Consider the following 23,886-nt stretch of genomic DNA (forward strand, 5'->3'; position numbering starts at 1 on the left):
TTTTGTCCAGCTAGCAAGCACTAAGCCAACAGTTAAATGTGCGGCCAACTTTCAAACAATCATTTTACGAATGACCAGAATAGATATCAATATCTCAAATTCACGTAGAAAGTAACTGTGACGCAATAAATGAAAGACAATTATGAAGTCATTTCAACAGGTGTTTAAAGCTGATGTAATATTTCCTGTTTAAACAGGCCCAAACAAGTCCAAACAAGTTTGACACAAGTCTATGAACGATGGTGCAATTTTGGCACATTTTCTAGCAACTTCCATGACGTAATATTCAGTAGACTTGAACGGTTTTATATGACGTTTGATTTGTACAGAGATTGGCCGTAACAGTAACATTACATAGTTAATGAAAATGTACACTTGCTTTGATGTGAATTGTGAAGATAAGATGCTATTTACAAAGTTTTTACGATTTAGCCTACTTCGCGCCTCCCTCAGCCTGATTCTACCGCCATTGCTGGAAACAATGAGATATAACTTGAAATGGCCAGTATGCAGTAGGCCTATAGCTTACACTTTTAATATAGGCTATATTGAGTGTCACAAGGCTCACACAAAATATCATGGCGGGCTGCGGCCGCAACGCGGCCCGCCAGTTGCACATGTCTGCTCTACAAGTGTGCGAAACTGCCGCGATGAGGCTAACCTCTGATTGAATAAATAAAACTAAAAAAATTTAAAACTTGTCAAAACAATCCAAGTCTAGAAAAAGAAAGGGTTTTTGTATGTATTTTACAAGACTCTTTGCTGGCTCACTTGATGAAATTATTCCAATTCTCGAACACTTGCTATAGTTTATTACACTTCACGTTCATTGTGTTATAAACAAGAAATTACGAAAAATGGAACGTTTCAAAATAGAAAATATCACGTTTCCCTGAACACGTGGCCGACAATCCATTCATAGAACGACCACACTCTGGTGTATATCCCGGGTTGTTGGGCGATCCCACAGTTTTTGCCCCAACTTACGACCCCAGCAGCGTAATACGTCCCATCAGATCCTTGACACATTAATGGCCCTCCAGAATCTCCTTTGCATGAATCAATTCCACCGGTCGCCAAGCCTAGAACACATGACGCTCATTGTTACATCACAACCACACAAAAGTTAGTTCTGACAAAACAACCCGATTAACGAAACGTAGTTCACCCATAATGCACGCCCCCTTGAGATCTATTGCACCTATCCTGCTTTCTATTGTGGCTATTTTTGATCTTCATTGTCCCTCGCCCTTGTTTTCTTTCTACAATACAGGCCCACTTAGGTCTGGATTCGATTTCAGGTCGTGTCAACCCGAAGACTTTAAAAACGGTATCAGCTGTATTCTTTCTTGCATAGCGCAGTGAAGGTAAGTCAGCTAATAATGTGATGACATTCTAAACCTGATACAAAATTAAACATGTGCCATGTCGCTCAAAGACCTTAGCAGTTGTAGATAAATAGGCTATACAATATCAATAATAAATAAACAGTAAAATTTTTATTATTATTAACTAGGCTATTCAGTATTCAATCCACATGACAATGCTGAATAGAAAACTATCTTTGAAACATGTTGCTCAAAAGAAAAGTAGAGTAGAGCGAGAGTAGAATTATCAACGATAGTTGAGGTTTCTTTGTTCAAAACGCCAGTGGGAGTTAATTGAGTAAACAATAACGACGAAATGACCTTGAAGAAGTGCGGTTTGAAAAAAAAGAAGTTCTTTTATAAGCAACTTAATTTGAAACACAATTAAGATACAAAGTGTGCTAGTAACCATCACAATGCCCCACACAATGAAGTTGGTAGCCTAGTATTTAAAGTTTCATGCATTTAAAATTGGTTTTAAACTCCTACCGAAACAGAACTGTTCGAATTACAAACGAAGAAACTGGTTTCTATATCACGACAAACGAATTAAATTTGTAACGAGTTGAACGGATTTGTTTTATTTCCAAAGTTTTTCAAAACATTTTCACCTTCAATTGCCCAAATGATCACACCGAGTCTGATAGCTAAAATACAATTTTAGGGGGCAAAAAAAATGTTGGGGGTCAAATATTTTATTCCTTGAAATAAATAGTTTGTTTAAAAATGTAGCTGCTGAATGCAGCCAAACGTTAATGCAACGTCGTTCAACATATGATACAATGTCATTAATTGAAACGTGTAATAGTATTAAAAACATATTTTTTTAAGGCAAGATATTATTTGGGAGCGTTTGCGTTCCCAACTTCACCCTTCCCCTCGCGGCTACGCTCCTGGATCACACCAGCGTTTCTCACCTGCACAAATGTTGGTTTCAGCCACTGCACCAGCCAGCGCTGGGAACGTGTTGCAAAGCGCGCTATCCAGAACTGGAACTTGAGCGTACCTCAGAACTCGTCTGAAAGAATAGATTTGTCAGTGCTTCCCTGAAACGCATGCTTCGGTTTCTCAATGTTTGGACAGTTAAACTGGTTGATTCTATTTGAATAAGAATATTGAAGAATCAAGCTCTGTGAATGAACAATGCTAGTAACTGGACTTCGTTGTTTTTATTTACTAATTAATATTTCAATTTGGATATCAAGCATCACCATTGGTTGTTATTGACGAACAATTGTAATTATTACGGACAATGTGGTTTCTGAATGCAATCACCTGCTTCCCACTTTAGTTGTGAACCCCTGTGTCCCCCATCCTGCTATGGCGCATGCCGTACCGACTCTGACATCACTTGTTGGAAGGCAAAGGAGCTTCACCCTCTCAGACAGTCTTGCTGGTGACGCGAGTCGGAGGAGAGCGATGTCGTTGACGGGCACTCTGTCTGTTCCGAAGCTGGCTTGCGCGGCTTCAGGGAGTGCTCGCATGTAGCTGGAAAGATTTTAATGTAGCTATGCTCAACTCTGGCCAATTTGCAGCATTTTTAGTTATCACATACTGTAGTATAGCTGCTTTTCATTAACAAAATAGTGATAGCCACAGTAGTAGGCTATACTTTTTCTTTATTAGTGAATGTTAAAGAATATAGTGAATAATATAAACAATAAATACTATTAATATTACAAAAAGTGTTCAATGACAAGCAAAAAGCCAAGCCGAGCGAATTAAATCAAATATAGGCTACTGTAGTTATTAATCTCTAAACCCTTGACAACCTGTTTCACCTTAAAAGGGGGCTCATCAGAAGGTCCTTATTCAAATAGAATGTACAGTAGTTAGTTGCGCATTATTGAAACAGTGATAAACAAATATGTAATTAATATTGGGAGAGTTTTACATACTGTGGATGAACATAAACTTTGTCAATCTTAGATGATTGTTCTTCGGGATAAGACACATCTCGAACGTGCCTGCCCAAGTAGACAGTTATCCCGCTGATGTCAGGGGTGTAGTTAGTGAAATCTTGATTCCTCGTCCCTCGTGGTACCAGACAATGGGCCGCGGTCAGCACCCACCTGTTTATATAATTTTGTTTGAATTCTATTCTTAATTAAATAAAATAGGAATAAACTTGTATTTTTGTGCTTAGTCGCTTTTTTAAGTCCCAAATAACATGTTCAGTAATTACATTCTTCAATTCGTGTTTACCTTTCGTTTATTAAAGCCCCGCCACATGTGGCGCCATCGATCATTGCCACCCAAGGCCAGCTCCCAGGTACAGCTTCCGACCCCCCCACAACACGGCCACCGGCCTGACCTCCAACTCCAAATGGGACGATATCAGCGACACCACACCTTCCGTTTCCCAAACTCCCTGCTCTGGGGATGAAATAGACGTAAGCAGAGAACCCCTGTTCAGTTCTTTCGCCTTGCACACGTAACTGCGTCACAAAGCGGATGCTTGCCCGGTTCGATTCCAGGTGGATACGGGGAGGATCTATAATTCCACATCGGACGTTATCGTCATTGCCTGGTGACGAAATTGTGACGGAATCTCCATTGCAATCTGCAAAACGGTGAAACAAAAGTAGCAGCCTCCTAAGGGTTAACAATTTTTAGAATCTTAGCTTGTAAGTAGTAGTCAATGGTAAGTCTATTTCAATTGCGCAAAAGGTACCATAGTGCAATTGTTTTCAAGCTGTTTGATAGAACGTAAGCTTTATTGTTTTACATTTGTTTCCAAAGGCTGCATCGTTATATTTGTTTTCAAAACTTAACATCGACCGTGTATTACCTTGAGAGTCATTTAGAAGATGGAACTTGACAAATTGAATTTCAATTGTATATCCTGCATTTGGTGCCGATATGTCCCAAGTACAATCCAATCCAGCGGGGTAAGCTATTGGGTAACCAGGTGACGTAACATCCGCTCCGTTTTGCGTCACCATCCCCCCACAAGAATCACTGATGACTTCAACTTTGAGACGAAACCCCCTTTTTCCTAACGACGCATCCGAAATAAATTCTAATAAAAAGGACTTAGAAGTGATCAGCGGGCTTCCAAGGTTTTGGCCACAATATCTATCTCCAGCAACCTCGTTACTCAGAGCTCCAGTGCTGACGTCATAATCAACTGTGGAGATGGTTAAGCGATCGTTTACACAACTGAAAGCTTCTTCTATGTCAACGTCCAACAAGGAAAGCTTTAGTCGAGTAGCTGCAGGAAAGAAATTACTGTAATTAATAGAGACGTGGTTTGGTTCTACCATAGATGAAGTTCTAGTCTACTTTAAGTTTTTATTGCACATCTACGAAAGGTTTAGTAGCAATGATCACTTTTGTTCTCAATGGAAACATTGGAACAAAATTCAATAATTTTTAAGTTGCTTTTAAAAATGAATGATGACGTAACAATATCATCTTTACCTTGCCACCCAGTAGCCCAGTGGTTCTCAACGGGGGCGGTAGCGCCCCCCGGGGGGGGGGCGTTTTGATTTTGCAGGGGGCGGTATGATTACCTCGGCTTAATGGGGGGGGGGGCGTTTTCATTATTAGGGGGCATTCTGGTTTAAACCATCTACCGCCCAGCGTAACAATTTCGTCAAAGAGCTCGTATCTTCGTGGTAGCATCTCCTACCTCATAGCCTATCTGGTGGAAAAGGGATTCAGCTGTGCTGTTCTGCTACATACCAAACAGCAAAACCCACTTGACATAAAAGGTGATCCGTAAGAGGTAATCTTCGAATGTTTCTCACTGGCTTTACAGAGACTGGTAACTAGCCTATATTTGATGTAATTCGCTCTGCTTGTTTTTTTGCTTGGCATTGAGCACTTTTTGTAGTATTAATAAGTTAGTATTTTTTTTCGCTTTTCGTAATTAATCGTTTTTGTTGGGGGGGCGGTAAAGTTTTGCGTAAAAAAGTTGGGCCAAAAAAGGTTGAGAAACACTGCAGTAGCCAATAGTCACCAGAAGAACGCAAGTCATTTTATTTATCAAATGCCTGGTGAACAGTTTCACTCTGTCTATAATAAAATCTTTAGCTTATCAGATTAGAATCTAAAATGCAAACCAATACAAACATCCCTTACAGTTTCGACTTCTGTCTTCCTCGGACAGCGTCACCAGCCACTGGCAACTCTGTCGGTTGTCGTATCGCAGTGGGTAATTCGGTGTCGTCACAGTCGCTGGCGCGGTGATAGGAAGCGGTGCTCTGTTGCATCTGCTTTCTTGAATAGTTGCCCTGGTGGTTGTTACTGGAATGGGAGGTTCTGTGGTGATGGGGGGAGGGTCATCAAAAGAACGTCCGTAGATGACAAAGCTCCCTGGGGACTCGTACTCTCTTTTAAAGTGGTTGAAGGTTATTCTGCTGTGAGAAGGCCGCGAGCTTGACATTCCGATGTAGAGCGCTTTATTATCAAACTCTTTCTTTTCTCCGCCGTATAAATAAAACTGCAGTTGCCAACCTACAGGGCAGTAATTTTCGGATATTGTGTAAATCCGAGTGAGACGTCCAATAGCTGGGAATACTCTCTTGGAGCAAAACGTTACTAACTTATTGAAGGAAAGTCTGTAATTGGAAAAGAGATGAAACTGCAGAATGTCTTCTTGGGATGTTTTGACACTTCTCCAAATTAAAGATTCCTCCTCTGTGAGACTATCTATTCCTTTTCGCAAATATCTGAAAAGTTAAATCCATTTGATTTGTGTTAAAACTTTTTATATCAATGAGGCTATCTTAATGTCAATCAAGCTGTCACAATGTCAATTAAGCTGTTACAGAGATCCATTTTGAAGGTTTGTGACAAGTTTGAATTTCAATCTAGGGTAGTTCCCTCTAACACCTTTTTTAAACTTGGGCTGTAATGTATTGATCGAGGACCAAGACTTCAGAAATTCATTGTTTGTTTAGAAAGAGTAAAATAAGTTTGCTATAAAAGCTATGTGTTACTGTAATTTGCTTTAAATTTTGTTTGAAGCATTTACTATGAGCGTAAGTATATAATCGACACAGAGCTGGAGGAAGAGCCATCTGTACCCTCTGACTGGTAGAAAGGAACCCCAGGTAGAATTGAGTTCCGAGTAGAAAAGATCCCCTCATAGAAAAAGTCCCCCGATAAAAAGGACTATTAGGCTACATATAAACAGCATTTATCAGCAATTTGGAGATTACAGAAAGGGCAACCTCAGTCTGTAGAATCTGTTGAAATGTCTAATTACAAAATGATTACAAAACAAAATATGTCCGAAAATGTACGGTGTGAACTGTGAACATGTGGCCAGTTCTAACAATTATAGTTTTGAGGAACAAGTTTACCGAGTTTAGAGGAATCCCCCGAACCACTTTAAGACTCCATTGGATCGAAGGATGTGGGTTCACCACCCACTAAGAATACCAGACTGTGCCTCAGCAAGACGCACTTAGTGCTATCACTTGACTCTCTTACTATTTCGTTTCCGCCCAAAGTCTTCAGGAAGTCAATCTTATTGTTACCTTTAAGCGTGCCCTCGCTAGGTATCGAACGGAGCTCCTCTAACGTTGCACTGGCACTTTCAAACTTGCCACAATGCCGACGCTAAGTGTTACGTCATTGGTTTGACCTTAGATCACTTATTGTTTTGGTGAAAGACAAAGTGCAAGTCACCTGTTGAAGACTACTCCATTGTGGTAAGCGGTGTAGACGGAAATGTCCACCAGTTGTACGGAGGGTAATCTGGCGTCTTCTTTTCTGCAGCAATATATGGTAGTTCCGGTAGGACACGGAAGCTGATTGAATGCGCATGAAAAACATTAAGATAAACCAGGGATCTCAAGAATAATTTTTACGTTGTAACCACAACAATTTTTATTACAATCAAATACCGGATTAAATAGAAAGAACGATGCATGAACGCTTAAGCCTGGAACAAGTATGGTACACAAAGAAGAAGAAGCAGGGGAGGGGTTTTGATATCTAAAATAAAATGTGGAGTACGAATGCTCCTATGCAGTCATAACAAAACAAATGTGGGTGGTTGCCATTCCTCTCCAGTCACGGGAAGGTCAACATTTCATAAAGGTGTAGGCAGGGCGTTGAGAGGATTTTTAATACAGTCAAATACCGGGATGAATAAAAAAAAAAACTATCTATGAACGCCTAAGGCATGGTAGATAAAGAAGAAGATACTTATAAAACTTTAACATTAAGCTCAGAAATGTAAAATCTTAAATGTGGTAAACAAGATAGAACGATTTCAGAGATTTATGACTTTATTATTTCAGAAAAAATATCTCTTTCATATGTCAATAAGAGGTGACTGAATAACTTCATTTCTACTCAGGATAATTGATATCATACTGTAGACTCTGTGTGTATAGTTCTCATATTGCTACGAACTTTCACACTTCTCTTTATTTTTGTGCATCTCTCCACTATGTAAGTGTGGAATTCAGTTTGATTATATTTTTTGTCATCAAAAAAGGTATAATGCAATGACTGTTCTAACATAAAAAAAAACAAACTCAGAAGCGACAAAATGACGTCAGACCTGTGTAGTATCATCTTCACATCTTCTGGGTGATGTTGAACCCCAAAGCGGCGGGCTCGTTTCTGAATTATGACGTTGACATAGTTGACCCCCAGAATAGCCAACATGAATCCAGTCATTAAACTCATCCAAGACAGGAGCATAATTTCTCCCCCTCTCTACACCGTAGTATGGGCGGCCGCCGTATCTGTGAATAGAAATGAAAATCTAGAATCTGCATTCAGTGCATCTAGGCAAAGGATATCAAGCAAAAGTAGGTCACAATGCCTATTTGTCTTATTTCACCGCCACCGCTATACAATTAAGGCGTAGGTTATATTATTTACTTTTATTGTATATTTACATCGGAATTTGCTTCATTTGTTTGTTGTAGCCTACCATGCAAGATAGGTAACTATACCTTTACGTATTTTATTTTTGATGTTAAAATATTTTTTTACGTTTTCGCATGTGCTAGCTGAATATGCTATTACTGTACACTGGTCAACAAATTTTTTATTGCATTTCTACCAACACTTGTTCTTACATAAATTAAGGGAGCTGATTCCAAATTTGACGTTTTTTTGCAAGCTAGAGATTTTTTCAAAATAAAGTATAGTATATTTTATTTTTACAATTGTGGTCATTCCATACCAATTCAGACACCCACAAAATGGCACCTTTCAATTGTTACTGAAAAGTTGTCATATTATTTCTTAAGTGCCCAAACGGAAGAATTCTATGTTTTAGATCAATAACTTAAATGGTTTGCTCGTGGCGGCCATTTCAATATCTGGCGCTGCCCTCGTTTTTGACTTGGTAAATTTGGTATAACAATTTTTCCATTTTCAGAGCCTTATAACGTGTATTGTAACTGAAATTGAGAACCAAAAATTTCTATGCTAGCTGATTATCAACTATACTATACACAATTCAACTATAGAAAACAATATTTTTTCATGTATAGGTGTTAGGTGGGCAACCAAAGTTTTATGCCTGCCCCGTATAAGTGTTTTTAAGACCAAAACAAATCAAAATATTTGTCTAAAACATGATTATTTGTAATATCTGCAAACTTTGCTTCTGCAAAACTTAATTTGAGAGTTGTGGTGTCATTCGCAGAGATCTTATGGAGGCCCGCAAACCTTATAAGGCAGAAACAGGTCCATTTTTATCCCCCAGTGTTTAGAGCCCCAAATGACTGTGTGGGAATTTTATGGTCGTAATGAAATTAATAGCAGACAAACGCATACATTAACTCTTGTCATAAAATAAAATCTTTGGCTATGAAATTCCTTCAATATAAATTTTATGTCTTTACAATGTGACATTTTTGTCATTTATAAAAAGTAATTTCAAGTTCGAAAAGTAGGTCAGAGAAAATTCAAGAATTTTTTAGCAGGAAATAGTAAAAATAAATAGGCCTACTATGCTTAGTGATCATAAACAGTTTACAGTAATGCTGACACTGTTGATTGTTAATACATGTTCAAAATGATACTTTTACCCCTTCTCACCCATGAAAAAGTACCCACTGTAATAAAAAAGTTATTGTGTTAAGATAATATTGTATGAAAATCATCAAACTGCTTTCGAAAAGGAAATTGTTAACAGTTCACAAAAATTCTGTGTTGTGTAAAGTGCTTAGCTTTGCTTGTAATTAGTGATGCACTTGAGGCAACATTTTAAGTTATGAAGCCTTGCACTTCATATCTGCTCAAATTTATCAAATCAAAACTGGATTTCCGTAGAAGTTTGAATGAAAAGTTTTCGTTTAAAATTGAAGTTAAGTTTTAAATATTTTCTTATGACCACAGAAGGATTTTAATAATTTATTTTTCAAGGTTTATTTAGTGTTGTGTAGTCTTTTAGTATAAAATGTCACAACAAATTTCACCTTAATCTTTATAAACAGTAAAATAGCTCAATTTAATTTCATTAAGTTGAATGAGCAATGGGTTTATTTCGGAATAGCTTATAGCAATATTATTATAGTGTTTGAGGAGTTCAAAAAATATTTCTACACTTAAATCCATTGCTCCTCAAACCCTGCTTACCTAATGCCTCGGTAAAGTTAATTAAAAGGCTACTTTACAATGTAGATTTTAACGACCTGTTTAAAACGTTAAAATCTACATTGTGAAGCTACCTAAGTAAGCTACTGCCATGCTGCTAAAAGCGAAACTCCATCAATTACTGAATTAAATGTGCTTGACTGAGCGAAGCAAGCGAGAAAATTTTACAAAACGAGAAATGCAAAACAAAAAAGTATTTACATATGTTTTCTCTATTTGGAAGGAGGGGGATACGCAGTGGTGGCCTTAAGGTTTTGCGGGCCCTGGGCAAGAAGTAATATGAGGGCCCCCTACAGCCCGGCATCGACAAATTAAATTACGCAAACTTAAATAACCATACACTGTTAATCAAAAGGGTGGAAACCTTGGGGTGGAAGTTTCCATGGGTGGAAATCTCTCGCGGCAAGGGTGGAAAGCGAAAAGAATGGTGGATATTTCCACCATCTAGAATTTAATCCACCCTAAACTGTGGAAATACACACGTTGTTAACAAGTATCTATCTATCGGTATCGACAAATCAAATTACGCAAACTCAAATAATCATAAACCACAATAACACAAAAAGGAATTAACAGGATACAACAACAACAACAACAAAAAGTAAGTATGCAAACCATAAACTATGGTGGAAAAGTTTAAGTAAGCCTACTGCTTTCTGCTAGTGCTTAATGTAAATTTTATTTGTGCATATTTTGGATAAGCGCGGGCCCCATAAATTTGCGGGCCCTGGGCGGTCGCTCAGTTTGCCCATCCCAAAGGCCACCACTGGGGATACGTAGCCAAGTGCCTCTCTCCTCCCCCCTGGATCTACAACTGAACTCCACCACGTGCAAGCCAATCAGCCATGAGTAGGTAATGTTCACAATAGTTGAAAATGATGTATACAAAAGAAAAAGGCCGGAGAAAAAAATTATTCGGTGCAAATCAGATTTAAGCACTAAATATATGCCACAACTAAAAAGAAATTAAATTGTCGATTGCATAAAAACAAGAGCATGCAGAAAGAAACTGATTGCAGATTTGGAACCAGCATTCCAAACTCATACAGAATCCGCTAAAAAATCTCATGCAAAAAAGAGTATAAAAATTGTTGACCAGTGCAATTACAGCGAAATCGATTCTAAATAAATTATGCTGAAAGGCTAGATTGTTATGCAAATCCCAGCATTCAATGAACGAAAAACAGCAGTAGCCTATTAAATAATAAATAGGCTAACTTGCAGATTTACTTACTTGCATATGTCTTCAGCCAGACAGAGGTCTTTGCCTTCAGCTATACATTCTTGTCTTGATTGGATCCAATTGTAGTCCAAATAGTCCAAAGGGAGTTTCTCGATCTCAAACGGGGGAGGAAGAATTTCGTAACGGAGGGAAAAGCGAGAAGATCTTTCCGTGTTTCTAATATTCATCCGTTCGACAACAATAGGGTTTCCCGTGGTAATGAAGCTGGGCGGCCTCACAGAGCCACAAAAGGTTCCATAGATGTAAATTGGCGTTGGATTTTTGTTCCGTTTCGCTGAACGGATTTCAACATATTCCAGTGGACAATTCTGTTTGTGGTTGAATTGAATTCCTCGATTTAACCGAAAAGATTCAAATCTTTGAGCAGAAATGTAATAGTCGTGGTTGTTAGTTTTCAGATCAATTAGTGTAAAATTAAACCTTACCAAACTGTTTCCAGGACCTCGTATTCTCCACCTGCAATATCTGCCTTGACCTAGTCCATCAGATTGTGGATACCCAGAGGAGGAAATGATCCCACGGGTCTCGCGGAGCTTCAGAACAAAATCACACGGGTTGTTCTGTTTTGTTTGGAATTGCGCTTCAACAGAAGCGGCATAGAATGAAAATGAATCTCCTCCAAACCCACAGCATCCACTCCTGTTAGTGGATACCCTCACACTCCCAAGGGTATTGGAATCGAAGGAATCGCTTTCGACGAAGAGATGCTGCGACAAGTCATCACTTTGGATCATTGAGCCATACAAAAAAAAGTCAATATCATAGACACCAGTACAAGGGTTGTTGCTGATGCTGTACGACACGGTGCGAAGTCGATTAATTGTAATGTTACGCCTGCAAAAGTATATTGGTTTTTCAGCAATTCTCTCTTTGTAGTGAGACATTAAAGTGAAGGAGGAAATGTCATATTCATTGCTCTTTGTATTCCACCAAGATGCTCTGTCACTAGTAACTTCTTGAAGAGTGTTGTCACGGCTGAGTGAATATTTGTAGTAGTTTCGACCTCCAATCAAAGTAGACCGAACATAAACTACAACTGGCTCAGAAACTTGTAACCGCACGTTGTCGCTGTCGTTTTTCTTTCGGCAGCAAATCAACCCTCCCCTGGGCCCATCCCCACCAGGCCCATTTTCAACTATTTGCCTGGAACACTGGCGGCCCGATGCTGGGCCGACGTAAATCCAGTCGTTATACTCGTCAGATATCGGGACCCAGTGTTCTCTATCCTTGGGAATGAAACTTGCTAGATCTTTAAAGAACTTGTTGGACCCATCTCCCTCTAAATCGCAAATTTCCGAACGAGAGCACAACTTCATCCCTTCCCCTTCACACGATTCCACAGCTCCATCCCATGTCAGAGTGGAAGGTCTTTCCAACGTTGTATATTTTGCTGTTTCAAAAACAGATGAAGAGTTGAAAAAAAGTAAAGCATTTCTTACAAACATAGATTGAATAGCACCGCACTTTCCATTGGTTCTTAAACTGGGGGACAGGTTCCCCTTGGGAGGCGCAAAGACTCTACAAGGCGTGCGCGAACCTGGTGGGTTGTTACACTTGTATGCTACTGTATTGTTCGAGTCATGACCAGAAATGTTGACATCCCCTTACTTTGTGTTACGATAATAATAATTCACTGGTGAACAGGGTTGTCAGACAGCTTTTGAGAAAAAGAGCCAAACAATGTCGAAAAAAGGGCCAAACTGGGTAAAAAAGAGCCAAATTGTTCAATGTGTTAATAACGTTGCTAATAAAACATAATAACGTTAACAACGTCAATAACGTTACAACATTGCAACAACACAGTCTACATTCTAGTACAAAAACAATTCCAAATCTTCATCTTCTACAGTGTTTCCACTCGAATCTTTAGCATTGACATAAATATTGTCAGCTAAACACTGTCCAAAAAATCGTAATAACACTTTTCAGTCTCAATTTCCGAACGACATTTATTTAAATAGCTAGTTTGATAGTACGTGCCAACTGCTTCCAAAAAGAGTCATATATTGAAAACTAAGGGCCAAGGGGCCAAACATTTTTTTTGGGGCCAACTACCTCTAAAAAGGGCCAAATTTCACACATTTGGCCCCAAAAGGGCCAATCTGGCAAGCCCGCTGGTGAATGGTTATGTGGTCTAGTTTTGACTTTAGTTTCCAACGCTTATGCTTGAGGTTGTTAAGTCCATTGTTAGGGAACAATAGCGTTTTGTGACATTTTGTGAAAGTGGCTTTCCTGTAAATGCAATTGTGAAGACACAAGCTCGGATCCAGACTGTGATCCACTTAACCCAACCGTTTGATAAACATATGATAAACATATGATATGATAAACATAAGATGGGGAGCACAGAGTTTTATTAGTGACGTCAACGGAGTGCAGCCCAAAAAGTTTAGAAACTCTATTATTATAGAGTAGACCGTACAGGTTGAGTATTACAAATGCCGCAAAATGCGTAAGATGTTTCATAAATGGCAAGCACAACCAAATTATTTCTTGATAAGAATGCCCACATTACCTAATACAAGAGACGCTTCGCAGGTAGGGTAGTACTTTTCTTCAGCACCTTTACATTTAACATTCTGGAAACCTGAAAAAAAGATGTAATTGAAGAAGTAATTCCTTTTGTGTAGCGTCAACAGAGCAACAGTTATAGGTAACACCACATAAACAGGCGGAAACTTCACTTTGTCAATCTCGGTGATCCGGCATTCGTCAGCAGTTCAATGTCTCTACTACTATTTCAAATTGCCAGGATGAAGCTTTCTCACTCTCAGTCCAAAGATAAAGATTCCCACAACTAACTAACCAATCAAAAGAATAAAAAACGTTTATTGTAATGGCAACCACGTCATTCAATTAAGCACTTCTATGTTGTGAGGAAATAAACTTTTATTGTACCGGAAAGCAATATAATGTAACTCAAATTAAACACCGCAAAGAATGAACTTATTCCATCGTTTTTGATACTTACAGTGATTTGCTTGGAGTATGAGACAACTCTTCTCTTCGTCATTCTTGGGGTAATCTCTGCACCACGGATAAGTACCCCGCTCATTTTCTATTCCCCAATTGATGGTGTTTCTCTTTTTCCACCTCCACCTTCCGTTCTAAATATGATACTTTTATAGATAACAGGTTCTTAAATTTGTCGTCTACTTTTACTTGCTTCTTTTGCCGAAACAATAAAGATAAATTTACTCTCACCTATTTGGTTCTATTAAAAATTTTGCATTTATTATGTTCTCTAACTTTCCGCTTTAGTTTAGGTTTGACCAGGGCCTTTGACAAATCAATTGTACACCTTCTGAAGAAGTCAATCCGACACGACGTCTTCAGAGGACTAGATCAGATAATGATTAGCCTACTTGTCTTCTTCAATTGCCTTACCTGAACCAAGCATCGACGGCCTCAGTTGAATAATTAGACAAAGTATTTGTATGATAGGCTATGCCATACAAAGGATTGTTTCTGCCTTGTCGTTAAATTGTTTGATGAGTTTATTTTTATTTGCCAGGTGCCCGCTTTTCAAAAATTTTACCATTTATGCCCATTTCTCCATTTACGATTAAATGCTCCAGTTTTTGCTTTCTTATTACATGGCCGAGAAATTTATATTGTCTGGTTTTAATATTTTTAAACAGAAATCTGGTTTGATTCACTGGGTGTAAAATTTCTTTATTTGTCTTCTTCACAAGCCATGAAATACGTCTTGTCCAGCACGGCGGAACACGTAAACAAACGCACGCAAACACCACGCAAACGCAAAATAAAATTCAGTGTTGAAACAAAACTATCGCGCGTAAATTTTGAAACTAGAAAAATAAATTGACGAAAGGTCGGAATAAACGCAGATTATCACCTGAAATACTTTGTGATAGCTCAGCTTAGTTTACACCAAAAGAACGTATCAAGGTATAAAAGTAGCCTACAAACAATGTCTCCACACATGCACTTACTGTTCTTTTTGCACCAAGCAAGCTGGGTAAACACGTGAGTGTTCTTACAAATCGTGTTTCGTCTTCAGAAGATAACTCAGCCAACCGAACTGAAGCTCTATCGCTCAGGTCTTTGCAAAGTTCGCGTGCTTCGGAGCGACTGTTGACTCCGACGGCCAGAGTACGATAACAGTTCCCATTGAAGCGATAGAATCCCTCTAAGCCACAGTTGGTGTCTGTTTGAGCGTCTGTGGACGAAAGTAGGCCTGCTTAGACATTACCTTTGACATGCATTCAAGACATGCCTTAAGTCACACTTTGCTTGTTGCACACATTTTTTGAGCCTCACATTTTATTAATTTTGTTTCTGTCTGGTGATGTTTTAACGTTTTGTAACGCTTAGAACCAGTAGGCCTAATGATAAAATTTTTAGAAAATTTCAGCCAGACTTTTAATAACAGTCTGCAGAGTTTTAAAAATTAGAGGCAATCCTAGGTAGGTTATCGTTTGGTGCATTGCTCGTTTTGAGGACGTCGATTGTTAATGCATTTGAAACGTCTGTGAAAAACAACTAAGCAAGTTTAATATTTCTACTTCTACTTTTCTAATCCATCGAGCCATGTTGATACCAATCTTAGAAAGATTAAATTATGACAATAATCATAAAATGTTGTATTTTGCAACGTATTAAGTAAAAATTGGTTGAAATGAATCCCTACGACAGGAAGATATGGCGGATGGGATGTAAAACTGACGGGCTCCTGTAAAGTTGGGACAGATGCTGAGTTTTAGTTACCGAAAAGGAGGCAAATCGATGATGATGAAACTTAATATATTTTCTGCTATGAAACCGAATAAGCAATATTTTAACTTTTATTTGAAACCAAGTTCGCTCAGCATATTATGTTTTTATTGCAGTGATGGTTTTGACATCAAATTCACAACTCCATGCACTGCATCTTGAACAGGTTTAAGAACAGGGTGTCTTGTTAATTTCTGTCATTGCTGCAAGGATTTTGTGTCATACCAGGATGTTTTCTCAACCATTGCAAAAGTAAGTTAACCAGTGCAGATGATTATGAACGAACAAAGCTTACCTTGACAAGTGGATTGGAAGCAGAACTCCCACTTTGAACCCGATACAAAGCAATAGGGCATCTGCTTGTAGTCAGGGTTCCTGCACTTACTGCCCATCTCGCTTTAAAAATAGAAGAAAAAAAACTTGAAAAAACGTTACATTACAGTTAGCCTATGCTTTTGTTAGTAGTGTGGTATCATATCAAACTCAACATAACTGTTTTTGGATGAAATACAATTAACGACAATGTATTCTAGAAAGCATTCGTCACTGTAAATGTTTGGATGGCTTATACTATCAGCTCCTGTTGGATGTTTTGGAGTGGGCCTGCAAATTACAATGGTATGCTTCGTGTAATAGAAGTGTACAGTCTTTAACTGTCTAATATCTTGCATCAAATGTACGACATTGTAGTCTATCGGCGCGTCACAATTAAATATCTTTGCCCTCCCGGCCTCACGTACAAGCATACGCTTCTGAATACGCCCTTTAGAATCAATGTAAAAACAATCAAAATGTGACGTCAAAATCCACAAAACAAAAGTGAAACGCAACAACATGGTCTTATTTTGAGACAACTTCAACCATTATTTTTATTTTGACAAAACCTTTTAAAATTGTTTAAAGATTCCAAGATTTACTTCAAGTCTGGCACTCCGAACCGGCCGGTGACGTCACTACGTTGCCATTGTCTGCACGGCTTTCCGGTGATGGTCGTTGCCAAGTCGCCACGGTAACGTCTATGACATGCTCCCACGCAGCGCGCGGTCTCATCATAGAAAGATTGTCCTGGAGACAAGCAAGATCTTGATGACAACCCTCGGTTCAGTTATTTTGCCCACAAACTTGTCGCTAACTCGATCATTGGTCACTCACAACACTTTTTTATAATTTATTATTTTTGAACAAAAGTTTAAAAATCACAGATATCAACTATCCAGCATATTGCTGCCAAGACTTTTATCCCTGAGGGTCATCTGTCTTAAAAAACTGGCTATAGTTCTTAAAATAAAAATAAATAAAAGCAAACTTTAAAAGCATAGTTTACATTACATAATATCAACAAATGTATGGACAGAAGCTTAACTTTTAAACATGAAAAAGTTAGTAATCAAGTAACTTTAAACAAATAACAATATATGCGAATGCTTGTTTCAGTACTGCTGTTATTTGAAGCAACTTGTTTGCGCGTGGTTTTAAGGTCAGATACAAAACGCTTCTGCAAATCTGTAAATAACTTTTTATCAATAACAGTGTCATTGGTTTTCTACAAAAGTTCAAGCTTTCTTCACTTTGATTATGAGGTACTCCCACTGACTATGCTTATCGCTCTAACCAAGAGGGAACACAATCGGCACAGAGTTGAATTTTTTTTAGAATAACCAGACCTGGAATTGAACTCAGGTCGCCCATGTGACTTAACGAAAGGAAGCGCAGAGAAGCCGAAAAGTGGTCGTTGACCAAAATAGGCTGATGCCAGAAACATTTGACGATTCGAAAAGTTATCTAGCTGCCAAGAGTTTTTTTAAATGTAAGACAAGTTATAGCCTACATTTGCTTCAAAAATAGACTTCACACCGACTAAATCTGGAAGCTGAAAGTACCCAGTGTGTTACTGAGTGGTAGAATGGTTTGACATTAATGCTAGCCTGTGACACATTGTTTTGATAGTGTTATAATACGTTGAATTATATCTGGTAGAATTGTAACAACTTCCGTGATTCCTTCCTCAATGGAACGCTTTCCGTATCATCTTCACTTCTCATATTTTATAGATGGTTCTCAAATTTAAGCCAATTATTATTTATTGACGACTTTAACCTAAACCATCAAGAGTATTTTTTGAACGCTTGACGTTTAACATGTTAACTTCTGCAAAAGTTTCTCCTCATTTTTAAAGTTATCGATTTCTTCCAAACCGCTTACAGTCTAGCAAATTTAAAGTCAAGATGGAGGCTCATTTTTGACAAATTGCACTAAATTATTTGCAACTTTTGCTGCAGGACTTCCCGATCACTCTCGCAAAGTGCCACAATTTTAAACGAAAGTACAAAACTCACCATGCACAAGATTTGCTAGAAGACTGAAAGCGAATGAGATTCCGACAATTTTTCTACTTATTCCCATCTCTGATAGTGGTTCACGTCTGGCTTGAACCACATTGAGTTGAACAAAACTGCTGGCTAGCAACTTAGCAACTCATTCCCTGAGGCAAAAAACTTCTGAAAAATGAAGTCACTCTTAAAATCGTTTTCGATTGAATTGAAAACTTTCGTGTCATAATCACAAAACTTTCCAATTCATTGCATGACGTCATTCAGCGATGAACAAAGTACTGCAGCAACACGATTGTGCGTTTTGCTAACAAACCATTTCAAAAGATTGTTTGCTGAATTGAAACGTTTGTGGCCGCCCGATAGGCTCTGGTGTCCAAACCGCACTATCAACATGCTGTTTTTTTGTTTTTATTTTTTATCAAAACGTTGCATTTTCTTTTGTATATTCCATCTGCAGACGACTCATTAAGTGCATGATCACGTGACCGGAAGTAGTCTTGATTACTTGCAAACTGTTGGAATGCGTTGCAGTCAGTCAATACTTCCTGATTGGATATTACGTATTTCATATTATGACAAAACTTTCTATTTATTGCTTTTTTGCGACTCCCCTTAGAAATAACTTTTTCAGTAGGCTCTTTACGAGTCCATCATTGCTTGCAAAGTGCGTCTTTCTTACATTCATTCAACGTCCTTAGACGTTCTATCAGTGCAAAATAAGAGGAAAAAACTGTTTATGCTAACATAATGGTTGAGTTCTTTAGCAGCAAATATTGAGTTGGAAGGTTTTGGCAACTTTTCCGTTACAACATTTTGCTGTTTTTTGATTGATTTTGTACGGATCATTATTCTCAGACTGAAAAACCTTCTTTGAGAACATAATGCTGGAAGTTTCGCATAGTCCCCCTTGTAGAGGCTTTGAAGCCAATGACGCAAGCTCAGTCACCGACATTGACAGATTGGAGTTTTCGATTGTTGTTGTCTGTGAATCATTCCATCCAGTCCACCAAGTACCACTGAATGGAAAGTTGTCCTTGAAATGGATTGCTCAAGCGCACACCACGAGACAGGGCCGTAGCAACGAAGAACGTGGCCCCTTCCAACGCAGAAACTGGAATGTGGTATTTATTTTACACAACATGCAGGGTTTATGTTATGTATAGCCTACCTACACAGTAGGGGGCACAGTTCCGCTAATTAGCAAAGCTAACGCTTTGGTAAGCGGATTAGCATTTTCGCTAATATTTAGCAATTTTAGCGGACTTGTTAGCGAAAGTAAATTTATAGGAAAACCGCTGATTTCTTTGTTGAAAGCTAGCTTTTACATTAGCTGCGCCCACCACAGTGTAGTGTGTATAGCCTACATAGGTCTACAGTGACAGTGTGGACATATATTCCATAATTACGAAAAGCTCTTCTTTCGAGCCTTGTTCTGCGCAAATTGCAGGCCTAATGGGTCATTGTCCAGGGATTTGGCAATCTTGTTTTCGATGGTAATTGCAAGAGCGGAAAGCCTGTTAAGCGCAGGATATTCTTGATTAGTTTCATTCTGCTGATGGTCCTTTCAGCACTGGCGACAGTAACTGGTGTGGTCGGTCAGAAGAATTTTGGTGCAAATGCAAAGATTCGGATATATCTCCTGAAGGCTGTCCTTGCAACTTACGTTAAAAAATGCTTGCCGTGACAAGTCCTCTCTCTTTCTCGATGACATAAATAAAACAATTCAATTCCATTATTAGTTTGTTGGCATCAATGTCTCCCATTTTTTTTTTAATTTCTTTGCAGTGATTGTCCAGTTCCATTGTCCGCCCCATTAGCTCAGTCGTTACGTGCCCGCTCAAATCACGCGGCGCTGGTCAGGTGTCCGACGTTTTCTTCGTAAAACAATTCTTCGTAAAGTTAATTCTTTGTAAAACAATTCTTCCCAAAGCATTTATTCGTGCATGCAATGGAGATTTGATGTATACGAAGAAATGCTTTACGAAAAATTCTTTTACGGATTTCATTTCACCAACAACTGTTTACGAACCATTGTTTTACGAAGAATTGCTTACAAAGAATTGCTTTACGAAGAATTGTTTACGAAGAATTCGCCTATAACCGCGCTGGTTCGACTCTCGGGGTGTGCGCTTGTGCAACATCCGTCATTATTGGGACAAGTTCGTTGTTGCTATTGTTTCTCCATCCCCATTCACAAACATTGAATTTAAATTCTAAAGACGTAACTCACGGAATTATCCCTTCGCATGCCATATACAATACATGTATTTGTCATATCTAAAAGTAAGCAAAGATAAATATTACATACAGGGTATCTAGAATTGGACAATTGGACAAAAGTAAACATTATTATATAATCCCTATGTTACAATACATAGGCTACTTGAGTTTAGTAAGCGTTGAATCTTCATTGCCACTATACCAGATCTTGAATGCAGTTATAGAGGCTTCTCCGACCTCGTTTTGGGAACTCCAGACATTGCTGATAATTGCAGAATTCTCTTTCAGCGTTTCTGATTTTCGCAAACTTCTTTTACCTTTTCCAAATATCGATGACGTTGAATCGCATCCTGACCATGCATGGTAGAAAATAAGATCTTCTTTAATACTTGGGTTGGCTTTTTTGATTCTCCAGGCTTTGTTGAAGCGCTCCTTGGTCGAAGTAAATATCATCATGAGTGTCAGTCTTCCAATGATGCAGTAACATAGTAACTACATCAGTAACATCAGCAATGACATTTACTGGACTTTTTCGAAGAGAAGCATAATCAAGAGATTTCGCTACAATGGAACTGTCAGCATCATCAGAGCATTTTGCCTCGCGTAATTAACCGCCATGCGATGTGCCTTTCTCCTCTGCTTTGCAGTTTCATTCTTGTGCATTTCGTTTTTCAATATTCATTGTGTAGATCAGTTATTTTCAATGTAGATGTTATTGTAAAATCATCAGAGCAGTTGTGAACTTCAACTTCGGATTGTCTCAGAAGGGTAGAAACAAACTTGATGAATTCAGCCTTGGTTTCAATGCAGCTGAGGTAGCGATCTTGAGTAAAAGGAAGTGAATTGCTCGGATCAATTTTCACAAACGTGCTCTGTGGAACGGAATTTCGGCGCAAGTGCTCGTGACTTTTAGTACTTTCGTCATGATAGACATCAAACACAACTGCAGCATGGGTATAATGGTTTTGGATATATTTTACATACGAATTTCAAACTTCCGAAAACTTCATTCCTTTTTTCCAGCGAACTTTATGTAGTAGGCCTAATGCACCACCGTCGATAATAATATAAGTTGCTTGTTGATTTCCTCTAAGGCATGCGATGAAGAACCAGGCAAAAGAATTTTTCGAAGAGAGGGTTTGTCAGGCTTTCTCATCATGCCTTCCTTGAACATCGACTCTGAAGTCAACTCGAAATCGAAAAATTGCTCAAGGCTTTCCTCGCTTTCAGCAACAGCAAACATCCTATTGAACATGACTTTCGAACCAATATCACTTGCACCACTTTTTGTTTTGTATACTTCCATTAAGGATTCTAATGGTTTAATCAATTGATTGATGCGATAGTAATTGTTACCCCATCTAAACCTTTTTGGATATATTGACCAATTTGCTCCGCTTGTTCACAATTGACGTCATCTTTTTAAAAGAGAAGATAGATTTACATCTGGTACCAAGAATGGGTTTTTCGTTGTTAACCAGGCCAGAAACTTTTACAATCTTCGTAATCCCTCTTTTTTCTTGAAGCACCCAACTCTTCATGCTGGTTAGCCGACTTCATAGAAACTGAGCCTTGCTTAGTTGCGTCATTGCTTCATGAATACTTGCCGAGTGACTCACACTCAAAACCCAAAGATGTCAAACATTTTCTGTCATACTTTTCCTTCCGTCAATCCTCCACGCGACGTAATTGAGCGCATAAGAGCTTGCTCGATAGTAAGATCTTTCCAAATTCCGGTGAAGCTTTTTGCTGTCCTCTTTACTGTGTGCTGCTCGGTTAGGAGTTGATCGTAGGCCTACAACCATAGATGAAAAGAGAATTCTGCAATTTCAGCAATATCTGGAGTCATGGTGTTGAATGTAATAGTATAGTAGCCTAAGTATATGCTTCAAATACAAAGATAGTTTCACATCTTTTTTGTATCTAAGTATAATTAGTATGAACGACATACTCCAGAGACTAGACGAAAAACTTAAGAATGAAGGTTTTTTTTCACTTTTGCATAACGTCGATGTTGGTACCGAAGAGGAGTGCTCTTACAATGAAGATGAAACGGGACAAGACGAGGAGGAAAGCAACATCTTTGACGTTTTTGATGATGATGATAGCTTCAATTTTTGTTTCGCTTACTTTGTTTAATTCTTGTTAACGAATGTAGAAGAATAAGTCCAACAGTGACGAATAATTTCAAATTTGCCTGAACTTCATAGATTTATCCTTTTGCTTAATCAGTAATAACTCTTTTTCTGTACATTTTCAGGGTTCTGGTTAATAGAAAAAGTTATTCCCCTTGAAAAAAGCTAAAAAATGATGTATAATATGTCCTATTTTAAAAAACTTGAAATTTTCTATGGGGATTTTTTTCTGAGCCATTTGCATAGTAGCCTATGGGGAAGGTCTGAAAAAAGTATCAGCTTGATAAAAAATTTTTCCCACAAAAAACCTCCCACGACTGCACTATATCTATATTGATTGTATTTGTTTATACCATAATTTTACGTTTCTTGGTGGTGTAGGTTCTTGCAGCAATTGTTTTCAACCGTTTTTCATCCCATCCAACTTTTAGTCGATCTTGATCTTTCACCTGCTTTCCATGTTCTGTTTTGACGTCCCAGTTTCCTTTCCTATCCACCTGCAAATCTCAAGCCTTTCTGAGAAATTGACAGAAACCAAAGTTTTTGCTACCAGTTATAAGTCTTGCTTTAACTTTAAGCGAAACAGATTGTGCAACTTTTCAGGCTATTGTTTGTCGCTGCAAAAATGGTGTTTACTGAAGTATCTTGAGGGTGCGTTTTTACAAAGCATTGTTTTTGATTTAATCTGACCTTCTCGACACAAAATTTTGCTTTTATCTTCTGAAAAAAAGCCAAAAGATACGTAGTTCTACAAAAAGAACGTCACAAGGACATAGATACCGCGTGGGAACGTTAGCGATACCTTTCAATCAACTATCAAATAGATGTGGAAGCACGTTTGGCAAGTTTTATTTTTCTGCTTGCTAACGATCAACTGGTGCAGACGAGCCCTGTATCACACTTATGCGTCTCATAGTTGATACTTGGTGTTAGCTTTAGACAAACATGCCATCCACCTTATTAGAAATCTCCAAACTAAGCACGTATGGGCTACTCGCTATAAGTTAGTAGAAAATAAACTCCACAGCCAAGCGAAAAGCCCACACCACACAGAGCCTTTTTATGACTTCCCTAAATCGCAGGATGTACGTGAGATTGCTTATATGCAATAATAATAATAATAATAATGCAGCTTCTTATCTGTGTGCAGCATATCATGCAGTTGCTTCTGATGCACAAGTTGATGACGTAAATAACTTGTCATGGAAGCGAGTCCTAAAACAAGCATCTCCTTACAGCACGATCTTGCCTCGACGATGCTCCTATTGGAACCA

At 38.4% G+C, this 23,886-nt stretch overlaps 1 protein-coding gene across 1 annotated transcript; it reads right to left on the reverse strand.

Annotated features, from left to right (window-relative positions):
- Window positions 1-789: 789 nt before the first annotated feature.
- LOC145784385 (uncharacterized) lies at window positions 790-23,044 on the reverse strand. The gene is made up of 17 exons (XM_082596199.1): window positions 22,977-23,044; window positions 18,261-18,422; window positions 16,842-16,989; window positions 16,220-16,320; window positions 15,144-15,370; window positions 14,159-14,294; window positions 13,703-13,774; window positions 11,179-12,577; window positions 7,891-8,077; window positions 7,008-7,129; window positions 5,454-6,043; window positions 4,159-4,581; window positions 3,573-3,930; window positions 3,266-3,439; window positions 2,643-2,855; window positions 2,285-2,385; window positions 790-1,082 (listed from the first exon to the last, which is right to left on the reverse strand). Exons 2-17 carry the CDS (start codon window positions 18,325-18,327, stop codon window positions 883-885), a joined length of 4,518 nt encoding a protein of 1,505 aa, XP_082452325.1. The 5' UTR covers window positions 18,328-18,422; window positions 22,977-23,044; the 3' UTR covers window positions 790-882.
- Between the last annotated feature and the right edge of the window lie 842 nt (window positions 23,045-23,886).

Source organism: Aplidium turbinatum, chromosome 1 (assembly GCF_918807975.1).
Source record: "Aplidium turbinatum chromosome 1, kaAplTurb1.1, whole genome shotgun sequence".
NCBI lineage: Eukaryota > Metazoa > Chordata > Ascidiacea > Aplousobranchia > Polyclinidae > Aplidium > Aplidium turbinatum.

Coding starts and splice junctions, on each gene's coding strand:
- LOC145784385 (XM_082596199.1), bottom strand. CDS start 18,327: ATGGGAATAAGTAGAAAAATTGTCGGAATCTCATTCGCTTTCAGTCTT. Junction 15,371..16,219: donor CTTCCAATCCACTTGTCAAG/GTAAGCTTTGTT, acceptor TTTCGTCCACAG/ACGCTCAAACAGACACCAAC. Junction 4,582..5,453: donor GGAAGACAGAAGTCGAAACT/GTAAGGGATGTT, acceptor TCTTTCCTGCAG/CTACTCGACTAAAGCTTTCC.